We start from the raw sequence: 19,808 nt of genomic DNA, 5'->3' as shown, positions 1-19,808 counted from the left end.
CAGGACACCTACTATACAAAGCCACTCTACAGATTCCAGGACACATAGCAGCTCTACCTAATACATAGAAACACCAGGAAGCAGCCAAAATGCGGAGGCAAAGAAACATGTCACAAAGGAAAGAACAGAAGAAATCTCTAGAGGAGGAACTAAATGAAATAGATCCAAGCAAGCTAACAGATACAGAGTTCAGAATTATGGTTATAAGGATGCTGAACCATATTAGTAAGAGTTTTATGAAAACAACTCAGAAAATCGATGACATAATAAAGTACCAATCAGAAATGAAGGCTACACAAACTAAAATGAAGAATAATTTACAGGGAATCAACAGTAGAGTAGAGGCTGCTGAGAATCAAATCAGCAATTTGGAACATGAGGAAACAAAAAAACACCCAACCAGAAGAGCCAAAAGAAAAAAGAATCCAGAAATATGAAGATAGCATAAGGAGCCTCTGGGACAACTTCATGAGGCTCACCATTCGTATTATTGGGGTGCCAGAAGGGGAAGAAAGAGAGCAAGAAATTGAAAACCTATTTGGAAAAATAATGACAGAAAACATCCTCTACCTGGGGAAAGAAATAGACTTACAAGTCCAGGAAGCACAGAGGATCCCAAACAAGAGGAACCCAAAGAGGCCCACAGCAAGACACATCATAAATAAAATGCCAAAGGTTAAAGACAAAGAGAGAATCTTAAAAGTAGCAAGAGAAAAGCAATTAGTTACCTACAAGGGAGCACCCAGATGACTGTCAGCTGATTTCTCAACAGAAACTGCAGGCCAGAAGGGAGTGGCAAGAAATATTCAAAGTGATGAAAAACATGGAACTACAACCAAGATTGCTCTACCCCAGCAAAGCTATCATTTAGAATTGAAGGTCAGCTAAAGAGCTTCACAGATAAGAAAAAGCTAAAGGAGTTCATCACCACCAAACCAGCACTACAGGGAATGTTGAAGGGTCTTCTTTAAGAAGAAGCTAATGAACAAAAGAATCTGGCTAACTAAATAGATCCAGAGACATTGACACATGTAACAGACAATCATATTTCAGAGGAAAGAGGGAAGGGGGGTGGAGGGTGGGAAGAGATTAACCAAAGAAGTTATGTGCATATATGCATAGCCCATGGATATAGTCAATAACGGGGTAAAGGCCTGGGGAGGGGGTGGGAGTGAGGTGGAGGGGGTCAATTGGGGGGAAAAAATGGGACAACTGTAATCCTTTCAACAATAAAGATACATTTTTAAAATATACAAAAAAAAAATTGAATTAGGGGGATAGTGTAATAAAAGGTAAATTATGGGCCTATAAACTTATGAACATAGATATAAACCTGCTGATTAAAATACTAGGTAACTAAGTCCATGAAAGTTCTTAAAACAATACATTATAATGAAGTAGGAGTTGTCATTGGAATGCAAGAACTTAATAGCAGCAAATCTATAAGTTGCTCGTCCATCAATTGATTACATTAAAATTAAAAATCACTTTATGTTAAAAGATAGGGAGTCACAGAGGAGAAAATATTGTATAGAGTAGACAAAGGATTATTTATCTAGACAATTATAATGATAAAGGAAAAAATATTGAAATAGAAAAACAGTAAATACTAATATGCACCAACAAATGACAGAATAGCATTTGTGAGTGGTTAATATGTAAAAAAAAATCAACCTCATTTGTATTTAGGAAAATGGAAATAAAAAAACAATGAACTATCATTTTCCAGTTATCACACTGACAAAAATTTTTAAATTTTTATAGTTTTAGTGTGGGTGAAGATATAGAGAAAACAGTATTGCCATGTGCTGTGGTATACATTTATGAAGCCACTTTGGAGAACAATTTGGCAGTTTATGGTAGAATTGAAAATATTCATGCCATACAAACCAGCTATTTTACTTGAAGTTTATTTTCTAGAAAAACATATCTGTGTGCAACGGAATATGCAGAAAAATGCACATTGCAGCCTTGGTTGTAATAGGGAAAACAGAAAATATCAAAGAGTGGTGTTAATAATTAAAATGTGTTGAATTCAGACAATTCATTTAGCAATTAAAATAAATGACATTGATCTATACATATCAATGTGACTGGAACTCAAAACAAAATGTTAAATAACAAACAAAGCAATTAGTCAGATTATGGTAGGTATGTTATCCGTTTGATGAAATAAATCACAAGCGTGAAATTCTAGAATGCAGTAAAAGTCATGATCCTGGACACTTTCTGGCAGAGGAGATTGGGAGGTGGGATGGTGATTGCGGTCAAAGGAACCTTTAATTTTATCTATAATTCTTCAACATTATTTCTTTCCCTTCTCTTTGGCTTTTCTCTGCTACTCCCACTCTTTCCTTCTCCCTTCTCCCTTTTTGCTTCCTTCCCTCTTGTTTTCCTTCTTCCCCTTTCTCAAATCCTTTGGGAGATATAAATACAATTTTAATTTGTATTTATTAATAGTTAAATTTCTCTGTCTTAGATCCCCTGTGAAAAAAAGTATGAGCAAATTAAGTAATTCAATTTATCATGAATATATGTGTTCCTTTTCCAAACAGATGTAGAATTTTTTGGAGGAAAGAATCGTATCTTTGATGTCTTACAATTTCCCACAGTGCACATAGTGTGATACATTGCAAATGATACGTTACAAATGCTGACATTCAGCAACCACAAAAAATTCTATTTAATTGCTTTAGTAATAAAACATATGAGTCTTAAATTAATACTTCCCTAGATGATACTTCATAAAAAATGTGTGATCTATTTTTAAATGTTCCTATCAGGCATTACTTTAATATTTTATTCTTCTAGGGTTTAAATTTGTATTTTTATTTCTAAGATAATCTTTCATTATCCTGGATGTGGGCTTTAGGACACTATACTGCAGGTAAAAATTACAATAACAATAAATGTTATATTATATTCTGGCCCTGCATTTGAGGTGAAGAAGCAGTGTCAAAAATCTAAATAATGCTTTTTATTACTCTGTTTAAATGCTATTGTTTAAATACTTAACTGTATAAATATGTGGTCAGAGCTAAGACAGATACTATTTTTAGACACTTCTTTTGAATAATGTTTTTTATCTTGTTACATTTCACTCCATATTAGTAGAAGGTGAATTACCAAGAAACTGGGTTGAATATACAAATCTATTAGAGAAAGACAAACATCACATGATCTCTCTTATATGTGGGATCTAAAGAACTTAATAAACCGATGAACAAAATAGATTCAGTGACATGGAAGCAGGGATCAGATTGACAAATCTCAGAGGGAAGGTGGGGGTGGGTGGGGAGATATTAAATAATTTATATGCATATATGCATAACCCAAGGGCACAGATAATAGTGTGGTGAAGGCCTGGGGAGTGGGTGTGGCATGGAAGGGGGTCAATGGGGAAAAAAGAGGACATCTGTAATATTTTGAACAATAAAAATAAATAAATAAAAATAAGTGAGTGAAAAATAAAACCTGTGTATGAAGTAATTTAATAGCTAAAAAAGTAGCTGTATATGAGTTATAGGCCTAAAAATCTTCAATGTGCTTCTATGCTTGTATTTTTAAATCAAGTAGAAACCATTAAAATTTGCCAAGATTGAAAATTCTGAGTTTTGTAAGTCTTAGACATTTGGATGTTTTTCTCGCCATATCTGAGTCATGCTAGTTCACATGTCCAAGTCTGAAATGACTTTGAATTACTGATTTTCCCTCACTCTTTTTCAGATTTTAGTTTAGTCCAAATTGGCTTGAATACAACTTGGTGCAGCTGAAAAATAGGCTTAAAAATAAACTCTACAGAGATAAATATTTTTCACCTTCAATAATTTTTTTAAGCAGCTGGAATTTAAAGTTTGAGGTTTGACTTTTTTTTTTTTTTTAATTTTGAGTTTGGATACCCAAGTTTTGACATTAAACTCCTATATATAGTCTCTATTTTCTTTCATGAAGTCTATAATCAAAAGAAAGAAAACCCATAATAAATGTTAAAAAAATATTTCAATAAAAAATGACCTAAAAGTTTTCAACAAATATGCATTCTAAGAGAGTAAAGATAACATTATCCTTAAATAATAAGAAAAAAGACCTGTGACAGGTGATTTCAACACCTTTTATGGACATATGAAGAGCTGTCATTTTGATGAACAGTATGCCTTAAGAGCAAGGCCTCTTATTGCAGCATCAAAAATCAAGTTGTGGCAATGGAGACATCACTGAATAATACTGCCTGAACAGTAAAAGCTGTTAATATCTTATTAATGCAATTTCACTGCAAACAACTTTTAAATTTCTGTGGACCAATAATTCTGAAAGGGTTTGGAGGGGTAAATCTTGTTTGGGGCCTGTCATGCAGTTGCTGCGAAATGTCTGCTGGGGACACAGTTGTGTGAAAGTTCAGCCTGGCTGCATGTCCAAGATGCCCCACTCACATAGCTGGCAACCAATGTATCTGTTCACCGGGTGGGCGCCTGGGGCTTTTGACTGAGTGCCTACATACGCCTTTCCCGCATGGTGGCTGGAGGACAGTCAGACTTATTTGGTAGTGTCTGGTTTCTTCCACAGAGTGTCCCAAGAGGACAATACAGAAGCTATATGGCCTTTTCTGACTTAGCTATGGAGGTGACATCACTATATCTTACTCTGTTGACTGGAACAACCATAATTCTTTCTGGTTTCAGGGCAATGGGACATAGACCCCACCTTTTGATAGAAGGAATGTCAAGGAATTTGGGGACTATATATTAAATCTACCACACTGAGCACACTGAGGTATCAACAAATTACCCCAGCAGCCTGTTTATTTACTAATTTGACAGCAGAATAAACCACTCACTTGAACAAGGCCCTTCATGCCAGCTTAATTAAATTATTTCTGCAGTTGTTCCAAATGCGGTCAGTATAGCATCCATCTTTCCTTCTAACCATGGGACTGCTGAAAAAGCTGGCTGCAAAATATGAGACTTAACATTTTGGCAAAAGAAAGCAGGGCTCTCAGCAAGGCATATCTAGTGACAAAAACAATTTTCAGAGCTTTATAGACATGTGGTTTACCCAATATTTTTTTCTTAGTTTATTGAATAACCGCAAGGGCTACACCTAGACTCGGCCAGCTTTTCTCAGGCAGTGATGATGGGCTTTCAGGCGGCTCCTGCAGGATAACGTCTTGGCTTGCCTAGGAGGTAACAGTTCTATATGTGTTTTACAAAGATAAGCAGCTAAATCAGAAAAACACGGATTCGAGTTTTTCTTGTTGGGAAAATGACTGGAGTCCACCATAAAGAGCTATCTGTGTAACATATCAAGACTGTCACTAAATCCAGGGGTGACACTTGAGAAGCTTACATGGGAAATAGTGGTTTTCAACCTGAGTGGGAAAAGGTTTTGCAACTTTTGCAGCAACTTTACTGTGCTTTCTCATTAGGGTGGTTGGCACCACTGTTGCTTAGATTGGCATAGTGCCTTCACATACAGGATAGAATTGCAGAACATCCAGAGTATTAAATTATTAAGTTAATGTAATATCAGAAAGGAATTTGAAGTGCTGAAAATTATTTCACTTAAGATAAAGATAAAAAGAAATCAGAGTCCCCTCCTCATTAATCCTCCCATACTCTTATCTCTCTCCAGGTCAGGCTTGTCCTTTCCTGGTGGTCTGGTGACTTACCCCTCCTCTGCCTGCTGGCTCTGCTCCCATTTATCTTCACTGAAATACTGGATGTCCTAATTCTTCCCCACGTTGTTGAGCTTTCTATAGTGTGCTCCCTTTGCCTTCTCAACTGAACAGAAACATTAATTTGCTCTGCTGACTCTCCCTTCCTCAAACCCATCAGGAGGGGAGACTGTATGTCCCCCTCTTTCCCAACCCTGGGGTTAGAAGATTGACCCAAATTTCTTCTAGCTCTCTTACTTGATTTCTCTATGGCATTGACAAAAATATTTAATTTCTCCTTCTTGAAACTCTGTTCTCTTGGCTCTCAATGCATTATTCTTTTTGATTATACACTTTTTCTTCACAGACTTTATGGGTCCCTTGCCTTTGTTCTGCCCTGCTGGGGGTGTTCGGTACACTCCTGGATTTTTCCCTGTCTAAAATAATGTCCACAATCTCCAACTTCCTACATCTCTTCACCCCTTACATCCCCCCCTCCACTTACATTTTTCTGTTATCCTTAGTTTAGTTACTGGTATAGCATTCCACTTGCTCACCAGGCTGAAAACTTCAGGGCCAACCTTCACCCCAAGGTTTAGTTAGTGACCACTTATGGTAGATGCTACCTTTAAATATTTCATGATTCAAATTGTATCACCCAATGACTGCCACAGTTGTAGTTAAGACACTGCCTTCTCTGATCTGATCTCAGGAGTCTCCTTCTTGATTTCACCCCCTTCAGGCTCTTGCACCACCAACCCACTCTCCATATTGAAGACAGAGTGAGTTTTCTACTACATAGGGAGGACTGTGCGATTTTCCTTTTCAAAGTCTCTGTTAGTTCTCTGCTTTCTGCAGGATTAAATCCATCACACAAGTCTAGCTTTCCCGTTTCATACCCTGCTTTTTCTTCCCAGCTTAATGAGACAGCTCTCCACAACTTTAAGACAGAACACGGCATGCTCCTTCACACTGCCTGTGTGCATATACTCACCATATCTGGAATATTTCCCATCTTTCTTCCTCTGAGGATCAATCCTTTTTAAAACATGGTTCAAACATTATCCTTTTCATTGAGCTTTTTCTACTCTAGAACCCACATGGGACAGGAAATAGAAATAGAGGCAGAGAAGAGAAGAACTCCCCCCCCCCCAAAAAAAAAGAAAATGCAGTACTTGGATTGAGGTCAAGGCAGGAACACTCTAATGTTGATATCCATGGGCATATACGCAATAAGGGTTAGAAAAGAATTGCACTCCACATATAATAATTTGTGGAATGTGACATCCCATATTGTACCCAATGAGAGCTAGACAAAAATGAATACAATAAGATACTCAATAATTTATATTTTTTCAAGCTGATGTTATTTCTCAATATGTTAAAAAGAAAATCTTATGAATTTGTTTTTACCTCTTTAGTGTGTTTTACTGCATTATTCATAACTCAGTCAAACCCTTGGAAGCCAGGGTGGGGCAAAGGTAGGTTTACAGTTGTTCATATGGAAAATAATACAATAATTAATAACTAATAATACAAGAATAAACTGTTTCTCGTACTCACAACTGTAAACTTACTTTTGCCGCAGCCTGTATTTATTCTGGTGTGCTTTGGAAATTAAAAACTTAAAAGAAGTTTCAAAACTTTTTAAAGCTTTAACGTTTTGGGGTAACTTGTATTAATGTTGACTCAACTAAATTTGAGATTTATGTGACATTGCTTTGTATTAAATCTACAAAGTTCCAAGCGGGTCAACGTTAAAAAAAATTAGACTATGAAAGCATTAAAACATTGGTGAAAATTTTAAAAAAAGATATGCAAAGTAAAGATGATACTTGAAGGCAAAGCAGTAATATTTGTTATGTCGGACAGACTATAGTTTTTTATAGGATACCTCCAAAATAGGTCAAGAACTTCTGGAATTTTAGAGAGGAGTTTTGAGAACATTCTAGGCCCAACTCCTAGTTGTAAAGTGAACAAGTGGGACAAAGAAAGGTGCTTAACTACAGTCAGGGACAAAGCAGAATCAGAGCCAGTAACCATGGCCCAACACATTTCCAAGTCCTTGATTTCTTTTAATTTTCACTATTGTCCGTAAAATAAAATGAGTGTTCAATTATCAATGAAGGAGCAAAACCACCTAGCTGATGACCTCAGAGTATTGGCAGCTAGTGGGCTTTGTTAAGGAAGGAGGGATTCACTTACATTGGGTCTCTATCGCTTTCCCTAGAATGGGCCCCCTGAGGTCTAACACTGTAGAGTTAGAGGCATAAAATGTGATAAATACCTTGAAAGTATAGTTTGGGCCTCTAACATGAGGAATTACAAGAAACATAACTTAGAGGCAATTAGGAAGGATGTGCTTATCTTAGGTTTTCCCAGATTATATATAACCTTGCATTCTAGTATAAAACTGCCAAAGCCAGTAATAGCTTGGTTTATTTTGGGGGGTAGGGAGGGCCAACATTCAGACAAGTCAATTAAGGAAGAAATTCTTGCTTAAGAATTATCTTTATGACTCGTAATTGTAAACTGTTCTCCATTTTCTATTTTTTAAATAAAAATTATTATTCATGGACTAGTCACTCCTTTTTGTGCTGCAGCTTTAAGTTTTACTCCAAAGGAGAGAAGGATCTGCTTTAACTCAGAAGGTTTTTGAAGATTTCCAGAACCGGGGTCCTTGCCTTTCTCCCACTAGTACTTATCCAAAGCAGAGGTATCCGGCCCAGGGCTTTCGGAGAGAAAGCCCTTTGATTGTCCTGCATTTGGCCAGCTTCCAGCTTTGCTGCATGATGATTGAGTGTGCTTTTACCCAAAAAAGTTCTGAAACGCTTAAATTATTCCTGAAAAACAGAAAGTGTTATCAGGCTTTATACACAATTGAGAGCTCAGGGAACGACCAGCGTTTCCCACCTCTAGATGGACGCCTCTACAAAGAGACCAATGGCCAAGTGCGCGGAGGAGGTGCGGATCTGAAACGGGTGCCGCCCGCAGCACCATGCCCTCGCCAGGCATATTGCACGCCTTTATTTAGTGTCATTTCCTGCCCTTTCCTCTGACCTTTGCAAAGGTCCAGATATTTATTTGAATTTTCAATAAACCAAACCTAGGGTTTTATACTTTCCTTAGGCACATTTGGTTTTACTGTCCACTTTTTTCAAAACAAGACACTCACTCTGATAAACACCAGGAAAAATTAGCAGAGTGAAAGAAGGGAAGTTCAGGTGCAAAGTAGAGGACAGGGCAAAAGAGGCTCTTTCAGTTGAGGAGGTGATAAAAGTTAAGTTCTTACATTTCTTTGAAGCATATAGTACTGTATAGGTTACTAAGTAAATCATAAGGTGTTATCTATTATAATAAGTATTTTCTTATGGTAAAGAACTGAAAACTATATTCCTATATTGTCTAATCTGTTCAATGAGATCATTTTCTTGTAGCTGTCTTGACTCTTATCTCTGACTCAGTCCAACCCTCATACTGAAGCTTTTCTTTGTAGGACTCTCACATTCTGGACCCAGCTATGAAGAGAACCTTCCCCACTTCTAAATGGACACTCAGGTTCTTGGCTTCCACTAAACTACTCTGCCATATTCAGGCAGACGAAACACCTGGACAGCCCCAGCCTGAGTTTGCTTGGAATCGGATTGATCAGTGCTGACAAACCCCAGCTACTTTAGTGGTTCCTCGTGGAGGTGGTAGCTAAACCTCGCTGGACTCATCCACCCTTTGTATTAGCCTTTTTGCCCCCCTTCGGTATTGGTCCAGAGTCAGTAAGAGTCATTTAAACATTAACTTACTGGTCTACTCTGCACTAGCTACTAAGGGATATAAATTGAATGTGATGGGTGTTCTCCTGCTCTTTGGAGCTGAAGGTCTGCTGGGGAATGCAGACAAGCAAACAGGCATCTTCACCTCTCTACGTGCTGGGAAAGAGGTAGAGCAATGGGTTAGGTAGTCACCAGGGGACGATGCCCAATCCAGCTGTGGCGATCAGGGAAGGCTCCCCAGAGAACGTGACGTGTAAGTAGAGAACTATGGGATGAGTTGGATTAAGCCAAGCAAAACCCAGAGAAAGTACTTCAGGCAGAGAAAACAACAGGGATAAAAGTCTGGAGAAGGGAGGGCATGCTGTGTCTCAGGAGAGAAAAGTAATTCAACATCAGTGAATTATAGAATCTGTTTTGTAAGGGATAGTGGACTTGGGAGGCAGGGTGGGGAGCAGTTGCAGCTGGAGAGGGCTTTGGGCAGCACAAGAATCAGTATGGACTTTACCTGAAGGGTGTTGAGAAGGCCCTGGAAGAGTGTCATGGTTGAATTTGTGTTTGTAAAAGGATCATGCTGGCTAAAAGATGGGGAATGGACCGATGGGGCACAGTCAGGAGGCTGCTGCATTAGCCCGGGCAAGAGGACTCAGAGACCTGTCCTGATTTAGTTGTGTGGAGGGTGTAGAGAAGTGAGCAGACAAGGGAGAGGTTCAGGACTTGAGGACTGATGAGATATAGGGAGTGAGGGAGTGGAAGGAGGCATACAGGATACCGAGGTTTCTGGATTGAACAACTGAATGAATTATGATACCTTTTTCTGAGCAAGAAAAGGAGGAGCATTTGGTTCTCCTAGTTCCTTATGATCAGTCGTAATTTCTTAACAATTCTTCTCACCCTAACTGGTCTTACCTTTCCTCCGTTTCCCTATGTTTCTGTAGGCTGTGGTCAACCTCAGCTTACATAGCTCCTGGCTTTGTTTCATTTTAGAGGCGCTTAATTTTTCTCATATGGACAACCTGGCCTCATAAAGTTCATGTATTTGAACCTACACTCTTCTCTGTCAGAAATGTCTTCCATGCTTCACTTCTCAGGCAAACTTTGCCAATCTGTGTAAGCCCACGTCAGCTGTGACCACCTCAGCGAAGCCATTCCGAGCTCCCGGAGGTGGCCTCTGCGGATCCGCCCTGTTCCTCCACGTCTCTGTTCGTGTGTCCCTAACAGGACTTGCTCCCCAGTGCGTTGTCTGTTCCCTCCCTCTTCCCCTTCCCACCATCCCATCACCTCACACAGGATTATTGTCGGCTCCCAGAGGACAATGAATTGTATCTCTTACTCATATTTCTATGACTATCATCAAATAGAGGGAATTGCAATATTACTGTTCAATAAGAGTTGAATGTTGAAATATGAACGAAATGTCCATATGCTTTTCTTTACAAATTGCTTCCAAGGTCCATTTCCTTCAAAAAAATGTTCTCAGCAAATCCTACTCATTAGCCAATTTGCCAATACATAGTTGAGCCCTTCTGGTAATAATTGTCTTTTTATATGATAAGCTGACTCTATGGCATTCTTAAGTTTGAAACACTAAGTTCCCTCAGAACAGACTCGTATGTATGTACAATATTGACTGCAATTTTCTAATCTATCACCAAAGGCTTTAGAAACATGGGGTTAGTTATGATGTCTTAGACAAATTAAACCTTTCTAAGTCTTGGTTTCTTCAGATAAAAATGGTAATAATCCCTATCCCATTTAATTTGCTGCAAGAATTAATTGAGCAAATGCATTTAGAGCCCTTAGCGTAGTACCTGGAGCAGTAAAAATGCTCAGTAAATGCCATCTATTCTTAATCTCTGCTCTCCCTATAATTATTTAAACTTTGTATATTTCTATAACTTACGATTTTTTAAAAAAAATTTCTAACAGACTGATGATTGTGTGTGTGTATATGTATGTGTGTGCATACGTGGATGTGCATGTGTCCATTTAACAGATGCTGCTAAATCCATTTTTTTAAAAAGCAGTGCATATTAAATACATTACATTTGTCAAGAGAGCTCTCATGGTCTGTACATTTCCCTTTAGCAATAATCTTGTGAAATCTCTTGTTTTGCAGCTAATTTGTCACTTGTTTTTTGCTTCATATATTTCTTCTTGTTCCAGGGGGAATCATATCTTCTATTTCTTTGGATTCTTAAGTGCCAAGTACTATGTTTTGTTGCTTGTTAGGCCTTCAGTAAATATCAGAACAATTCTAGCCTTGCTCCCTTGACCTGGAAATATGGGAGAAACGGTTCAATTTCTTCAGTTGTGTTCAAAGAGCCATAAGCCTCTAGAGAAAGAGGTCAAGAATGATTATTTCCCATCAGTGCAGAAAGCTTTAAGAATCCTCTTGGTTGTTTCTCTGAAGACAAAGGGAGTTCTTTTTCCTTTCCAGTGTTCTCTGTGCAGCACTGAAAGTGGATTCTTGGGGAACTAAGGGAAGTGGAAGCTGATCTGAGGCTCCTACACTAACCCGTATGGCTGTAGATTCAGAGACCAAGCATGTGGATTCAGAAATCACAAAATGCTTTCCTTCCTTCCTTCCTTCCTTCCTTCCTTCCTTCCTTCCTTCCTTCCTTCCTTCCTTCCTTCCTTCCTTCCTTCCTTCTTTCCTTCTTTTTTCTATACATTTTTCTCTTTAGGAATGTTTTTACTGATATTTAGAAAATGATTCATGCTTATTACAAAAATTTTAAGCAGTGTAGTGAAAGAACATTTTATTTCTTTTGCGTTGTTTTCCTGAATTTCGTTAGGATCACCCTTTCAGAACTAGAATGTGATACCTTATGTTTATGGTTCCTGCATGCAAAATCAGTGATGGCATTTCTACCAGATGGTGGTTCAGACTGGTTTCAGAGGCTTCTCCATGCCACAGGGTTACCTGTGCAGGATCTTCAAGGTACCCTGCAGAGATCTTCACAGTAAGATTTTGTTATCTCAAGATCTCTCTTGCCCTTTATTGAAAGAAATTTACCCAGATGTGAGATGACGGAGCTGTGACATTTACTGATCCATTGGTCTCATTCTTTCTCCCTCTCAGCCCCATGTGTGTCCCTGAGGCTGTATATAGGAAGACATCCCTAGAAAAGCAGAAGTCATCATTTCAGGTTACGTGCGTGGATGTGGTCCCCTGATTCTTAAGCCATCTTGAAAGAGCTACTTCTAGGAAAGCACAGAGTTATGTACCTGCATACATTCTGTTTTTCCTTTACTTTTAAAATATACATACATACCCTGATTCAAAGAAACAGCTCTCTTAAGTTTAATTAAACAAGATACCCACATGACCCTTAGAATTTGGATCTCAAAGTATCGTTCATCTTTTCTTAGTATGGATTATGTTGCCACTTAGGTTTACCAAAAGTATCATAGGAACCCCTACTTTCGGAGAGTAGAGGGAACTTGTACATTGCAAAGAAGTACCATTGGGCAGGTACAGTGTAGGATGAGTCCTCAGGAGAAGGCCATGCTGCCCTAAAGGTGCAGATATTATTTTATAAGCTGCAAAGCTTAGTGAATGTAATATTAATAAAATTATTAGAAGATTAATTTAGGGACATTAAGCAATTAAACTCAGATATTCATCTGACACATTTTACTGATACAGTCCCATTGTCATTAGGAAATTGAGGAAATTCAACTTAGAATAAGTCTGTCACAGAATTTGGCTTATAGTATATGTTTACTAAACATTGTCTGAATTGATAAATAAATGACTGAATGTATTGGCACCACCCTATATGTCTCTCTTAAGATATCTGTCAACTTATTACAAGATTTCCTACATGTTTTCCACAGTGACTCCTTTAGTTTCTTTAGCTTTGAAAGTTAGATTAAAATGTATGTGCTTCTGGGGAAAGTTATAATAACCATTACATTTCATTATTATTATTATTATTATTATTATTATTATTATTATTTTACAGCAACTAATGATCAATGGCATTAAATCCTATGAGACCCAAAGTCAAGCAAACATATTTTGAAAATAATTAACCTTAATCACTAATATTTTAAGAGCTTTAAATTTTATTCTAAAAAATGGCAAAATTTTTAAATGATTCACCAGCTTCACAGATTTAAAAAAAAGAAGTTTGGAAACTTCCCTAGGTTTCACATAGAAAATCGGTGGTAGATGAAAGCTAGAGGCCCAGGAATTTATTTCTTCACCGTGCTTCGCCAATTGGAGACAGGCCGTCTGCAGACTATATTTTCTTTTTTAATGGCTATAAAGTGAATGAACTCAAAGAACAGTCTGGGGTCTTGCTGAGATTGATATGAAAAAGGACAGGGGAAGAAAAGATTCCTCATTAATGGATTTATATTCTAGTGATAGGGCCAGGGGGTGGAAAGGTCATTTTGGAAAGTAAAGTGAAATATAGAGCATGCAGAAAAATTATCTTGTTATCTGACTTAGAGACATGAGGCTGCACGCTATCCTCTGTTCGTTTATTTTTTTCTCCTAGTTTCCCTTTTATTTTTAGATAAATGTGAGTCAGACAGATGAGACAAGAGTCATTTTTAGAAACTCTTTTTCTTTGCAAGCTTTTGGGAACATGGTTTTGCTTTCTTTATGGTCTGATTGGACGTGCTATTTGATTGTAAAAAAAAGAACATGTAGAAGTAGGCATTAAGTCAGAATTTGGGGAAACAGCTAAAATAACTTATTAAGAGTTGAGTATATTAGGGCATGCTTAGACAAAATTTAAAACTTTATTTGAAAATTAAAATTGAAGTTCTCTCCAGATAGTCAAGAAATGGGAAGACTGTAACTCTGAAAGGCTTTCTTAGTTCCACAAGGAGAGTGTGATTAGAACTATTTTGGTGACTACTGTTAGTGACAAGTCTCTTATATATAAACAACTTCATTTAATTTTCAACAATTACTTGTCCAGGAATGTTTTATTTAAAAAAATATGTGGATGATTCTTTGCTGAAGTCTACTGATGATATTCTGAATAAAATCCACACCCAGGGCAGAGATGAAGATTCGGATCAGTGGGTGTATCTGCTTCTGCACCAGGAAGGACGCAGTCTTGCTCAGGGAGCTGGTCACCGTGTCTATGAGGTTGTTGATCAGTACATTGTGGCTGCCCATCAAGGTGATGGAAATGTTGGCTGGGTCCCTGGTGCATTCTCCCTGGACCATGGTGGGGATGCCAGACTGGGCATTGGTTTCAATTTTACCACCAGTCAGGAGGGCCTTCCAGAAGGAAGCCTTCAGGTTGACCACTTTGCCAACGAGAGGTGGGATCAGGCCTTTGCCATCAGGAGTCAGTTCAGCTTTGTCATCCAGGATGTGGAAATTACTGATTTCAACCTCAAAGCCTTGTCCTTAAGTGGAAGGATATTAGAAAGGGCATCGTTCAGCTTCCTGGACCTTTCGTTTGGCCAGTTGCCCACCCTTGGATTCCTGCAGAGGGCAGATGAGGAGGACTGCTGTGATGCCCTCAGCTGATTAAGTCCCAGTTGTAGTATCTCCCTCTGGGAAGACGCTGCCATCATCCAATTGGAGTGAAAGCCCGAGCCCAGCCAGGAGGACTCCTCTCAGCTACCCCTTGCCTTCACAGTTGAGACAGTGGTCTCTATGCTGGTCACCCTCCACCCCCAGCAATAAAGGCCACTTCTGCATTTAAAAAAAAAAAAAAAGTAGATGAGAATCTTTAGGCCCTAATAGTCCACAAACTCAGTTACAGAGTAGTAGAGGCCAGGATTCAAATCAAGTTTTCTCTGGCTCCACCCCTCCAGTCTTACCCCTACCTGATGAAAGTTCTCCTGTGATGTCTGCTATCTTCAAGCATTGGGGACACAGATGAGTAAAGCGCCCTGGGTCCCAGAAACCTCACACCCAGGCACACACAGATAGTAAGATACAGCTTGTGGATCAGTTATATCGAGTATGTACAAGGACAGACTCAGCACAAAGGAGAAAATGGTCAGCTCTACTGGGGGTTGAGCTGGAGCAGGTCAGCCAAGATTTTATGGAGGAAAAAAAGCCCATTGAGCTGGGTCTTCCATGTTGACAAGGCACAGGAGGCCTTCTGAGATGGAGGGGAAATCTACAGAAAATGTCCTGAAACAATGGCATAGAAGATGTGTTTTTAGTATTGCCAGATGAAATGCAGAACACCCAATTAAATTAGAACTTCAGGTAAACAACAAAAAAATGTGTTAGTATAAGTATAGCCTATGCAATCTTTGGAACATATTTATATTAACACATTCTTTGTTATTTATCTGAAATTCCAATTTGACTGGGCATTCTGTAAGTTTGTTTGCTAAATTTGGCCATGCTATGCTCTTGGACATTGCTGGAGTATAGTGTGGAAGGCTGGGAGCACCGGAGGGGTGCTGAGAGAGTTAAGTTGAGGCTTAAAGGCAGAGAATCTGGACTTTGCCATCCCTGGGATAAACTCAGTTAAAACCAAGATTCCCCTACTAATGAATATCTGTTTATCCTATGACTGGGGTGATTTATGCCACTTAGTTAAAAACAACAAACATCTGAACAAAGCATTGTCTCTAATAAGAGAACTTTTCTGTTCAAAGAGTCATATAGTAAAATGACTTCCAACAAACTTTCAAATAAACTACCAGTACCTGATTATTCTTTTCTGCAAAAAATGAAAAGAAAAAATGAGGAAATGTTTGGGTTAGAGAGGAGGGAATGAAATAAAACCAGCAGGGAACATTTATATCACATATGGTACATATGTGTTTTCTGTTTAATTTTTAAGTGGGGGAAAAAGATGGGAGGAATTGTATTATCCCCATGCAAATCCTATCTAAGCTAAACCAAAGATATTCTTTGATTCAGTAGCCTGGAATTCTTCCCAGAGTCACACAAGAAGGCGTATCCCCTGAGGACAGTTGGAAATTACCCTGTGGAAGGCAGGTTGCATTTTATATTTATTTAAATTTTTAATGGTAATAGATCATTTAAAAGCCAGTCTGATACTGTACTTCTGTTTAACAGTGTCCAGTGTATCTTTGACATTGGATAATCTACCATGTCTTCTACATTCATTGCATTCACTGAAAGGCATCTAAACATTTCAAAATAACATTTAGAAAATAAAATGGTTGGTGAGAGCAGTGACTGCATACCAATTTAAACTTTTCTCTCCCTCCTCATTAAATATGTGACTGTGTCTTTTATTTACATTTCTCCTTGCTCCAGGAAGGATTTAAGGCAGCTCATAAATATGTGCGAGACCTATCACTCCTCCACATGTGGCTGCTCAAGCATTTCGGTGATTGTACATTTCAAAGTTAAATGCGAAGGCTTCTTTCTCTATGATTAGTGTGTGTGTGCCTCTGGGGGAAGTTATGCTAATCATTACATTTTACCAACAATATTATTTTATTTTTATTATTTCATAGTGTCTATTGAACAATGGCATAAATCCCATGAGAACCATAGTTAAGCAAGCATGTTTTGAAAACTGTTCAATATAAAAATTCTATTTGATTTGGAGAATTTGTGTTGGTTTCACTTTTACTTAATAGGGATTTCCCTGCCCTTGCTTAAGCCCGTCTTCACTTTACGTGAGGTTAAGGAAAGACAAAAACCTAACTGTGGTAAACACAATCTGAGTTTCATCATCAACACGTTCATGTAAAGACCAGATAAATAACCAGAAGTAGATGTTGGTCATAATGAGTGACTTTAATTCACTGTGTTTCCTGGATTATTTTTACTTTCTTAGGGGTGATATTCTTGCTTTTAAATAAAATGCTATTAGTAATCATGGATGGGAGTTGATACAAAGTTAGTCCCTTTTTAAATCTTGGTCTATTTGACATCTTACCTTACCTGGGAAGGGATTTAAACTTCTGCAAGAATGGTTTAGGGGCCAGAGTTTACTGTACTGGAATGGGTTGCCTTCCTGATGTTGTTTTCAATAGTTTGGTAGGCATCTCGTCAAGAGAGCTGGGGTTTTACTGAATCTGGTGGTGACACCGAGCTTCAAATGAGCTTGACCAGCTGGACAAATGGCTGAATCTCACAGAATAAAGTTTAATAGGAATAAGCAATAAATACATAGTTCTGTACCTGGGTTCAAAAAACCAACTGGAAAGATGGTTCATATTAAAAATTCTGGGAAACAATGGCCTAGGGCTTTTAAGTAATAGTAAGTTCAGTATCAGTCAACTGAGTGGTGGGGCTGCCATAAGCCTGATAGGATTTAGGTCAGTTTTGAAGAAAACTTTCTAGACTAAGGAGGATGTGTTAACCCTGTTCCACAGTTGTCAAAACATTTTTTTAAATCCCAAGTTTATGTAGGCGCCACACTTTAAGAGAACATGCTTTTATTTATTTATTTTAAAATTTTTATTATGTATTGGTTTAGGACGTGCAGTTTAGAGCTTAGACAATCATGTCCTTTGTGTTCCCTTCCATATTTCCAGTACCCCAACTGGCACCGTACATAGTTATCACATATTATTGACTATATTTCCTATGCTGTGTTTTACATTCCCGTAACTATTTTGTTCTACCAATTTGTACTTCTTAGTTCCCTCACCTCTTTCACTGTGTCCCAAAGCCCCACCTCCTACCCTCCAGAAAGAGAGAGAGAGAGAGAGAGCATGCTTTTAAAAAGATGTACTTGGTGAGGGGATAGATGTAAAACCATGTCACCAAAAAAAAAAAAAAAAGCTACAGGAACACAAAGATGTTTTATCTAGAGAAAAAAGAGCTTTATTGTTAAAGAAGAAAAAGTTTATTCTCTCTGCTATCAAATGTATAGGAGGACCGATAATTAGAAGTTTCCATATAAAGATGAATTACTTATAGTCAATCTTGTGTAGCTAGAGTAGGCTGTCTTAGGGATCCAGCATCTCTTACCTGTCGGAGAGGTTGGAGAGAGATGATTTACACATTGGATTTAGATCTAGACCTTTGTAGTTAGTCCCTTCTTAATCTGGTTTTCTATAATTCTAAGGATGTTTAGAATATTTACATATGTTTTTCTGGGTATATTTGCCTTCCACAACAATCAGTTATTTTAGGAAATATAGTGACATTCCCAAATATAAAACAAAAACACCAAACTAGGCTTTGTTATTTTTTAGAAATTACTTTCATTGTTTTTTTTTTGAGAGGGAGAGATAGAGACATCAAATTTGTTGTTCCAGTTATTAATGCTTTCACTGGTTGATTCTTGTATGTGCCCTTACCAAGGATCCAACCCACAACCTGGTGTATTGGGATAATGCTCTAACCAACTGAGCTATCTGGCCAGGGATAGACTTAGTTATTATGTATACAAAGCAACTGGTTGATTGACCAGAAAATTTAATTTTGATGTTCAGGTATATAGGAGATACGACTTGTTTTTCTGGTTATTGGGTCATTTTTGCCTTCATACATGACTTTCAACATAATTCTCAATATAAACAGGCAAAATGAATCACTACAAATATACATAAAACCCTGATCAAAACAGTTAGTAAAGTACATTAGCTGTAAAATTCCATTACCATTAGAAATTTTGTGTTAGTTGCGTTTATGTACCATTGTTTCTTTCCAGTCTTTTAACATTCAGTGAAAAATCTCTAGATGACAAATGTTTGTGTTGTCCCAGCCAATGGTTCACTTGCTTCCAAGAATATTTGATATTATAAAATACCCATATGACAAAATAACTCGGTCCCTTAGAGTTTGTTTTAGTAAGATTCATAAAATCAATTCTATGATCTTTTCCCCCTCTTCCTATCAACAAACCCTCCAGTTTATATTTGTTAGCCACCAGCTGGCTTTTTTTCCCCACCACAAATGGCTTTAAACTGCAAGATAATTCTACAAAAAGAGATTCTCTCCAAAAGTTACATGGAGCCAACTATGTCAGCAATGGAAAGAACTAGTACATTTTGTTTTGAAAATAAAAAAAATCCTAGATCCGGCAATTGGCCTACTTAACTCCCAAATACTCTCAATGCCAGAATTTCAAGCGAAGAAGCTTACCTTTTCTCTTTTCATTTATTTCTAAAACTAGGAGGTAAAAATTTTGGACAACTTTAAAAAATATCCCTTGTATTGATAAAGTGCATGAAAATGTAAAGTGTAGAATGCTAAATTATAGTACAACAGTGTATATATTTAGTCACCTATATTAGATGGTTAAGTGGTATTGAACTTTTCTTGTTTTAATTTTTTTTTTTAATCCTTACCTGAGGACATTTTTTCCATTGTTTTTTAGAGAGAGTAGAAGAGAGAGAGAGAGAGAGAAACATCAATGTGAGATCTCAGGTCGATTGGTTGCCTCCTGCACCAGCTGGGACTGGGGCTGGGGACCGAACCTGCAACTGGTGTACCTGCCCTTGACCAGGAATCGAATCTACGA

The 19,808-nt window shown here is 37.9% G+C and overlaps 1 protein-coding gene across 1 annotated transcript in view; it reads right to left on the bottom strand.

The window, feature by feature from the left end:
• Positions 1–14,365: 14,365 nt before the first annotated feature.
• Positions 14,366–19,808, bottom strand: part of BPIFA2 (BPI fold containing family A member 2) — a 111,293-nt gene continuing 105,850 nt past the window's right edge. The window contains 3 exon segments of the mRNA XM_087817770.1: positions 14,366–14,787; positions 14,790–14,827; positions 14,829–14,872. Of these exon segments, the coding sequence (XP_087673896.1) occupies positions 14,366–14,787; positions 14,790–14,827; positions 14,829–14,872 (504 nt within the window).

The sequence above is a fragment of the Miniopterus natalensis genome, chromosome 5, assembly GCF_054644295.1.
Source record: "Miniopterus natalensis isolate mMinNat1 chromosome 5, mMinNat1.hap1, whole genome shotgun sequence".
NCBI lineage: Eukaryota > Metazoa > Chordata > Mammalia > Chiroptera > Miniopteridae > Miniopterus > Miniopterus natalensis.
This window is presented reverse-complemented; position numbering and strand designations above follow the sequence as displayed.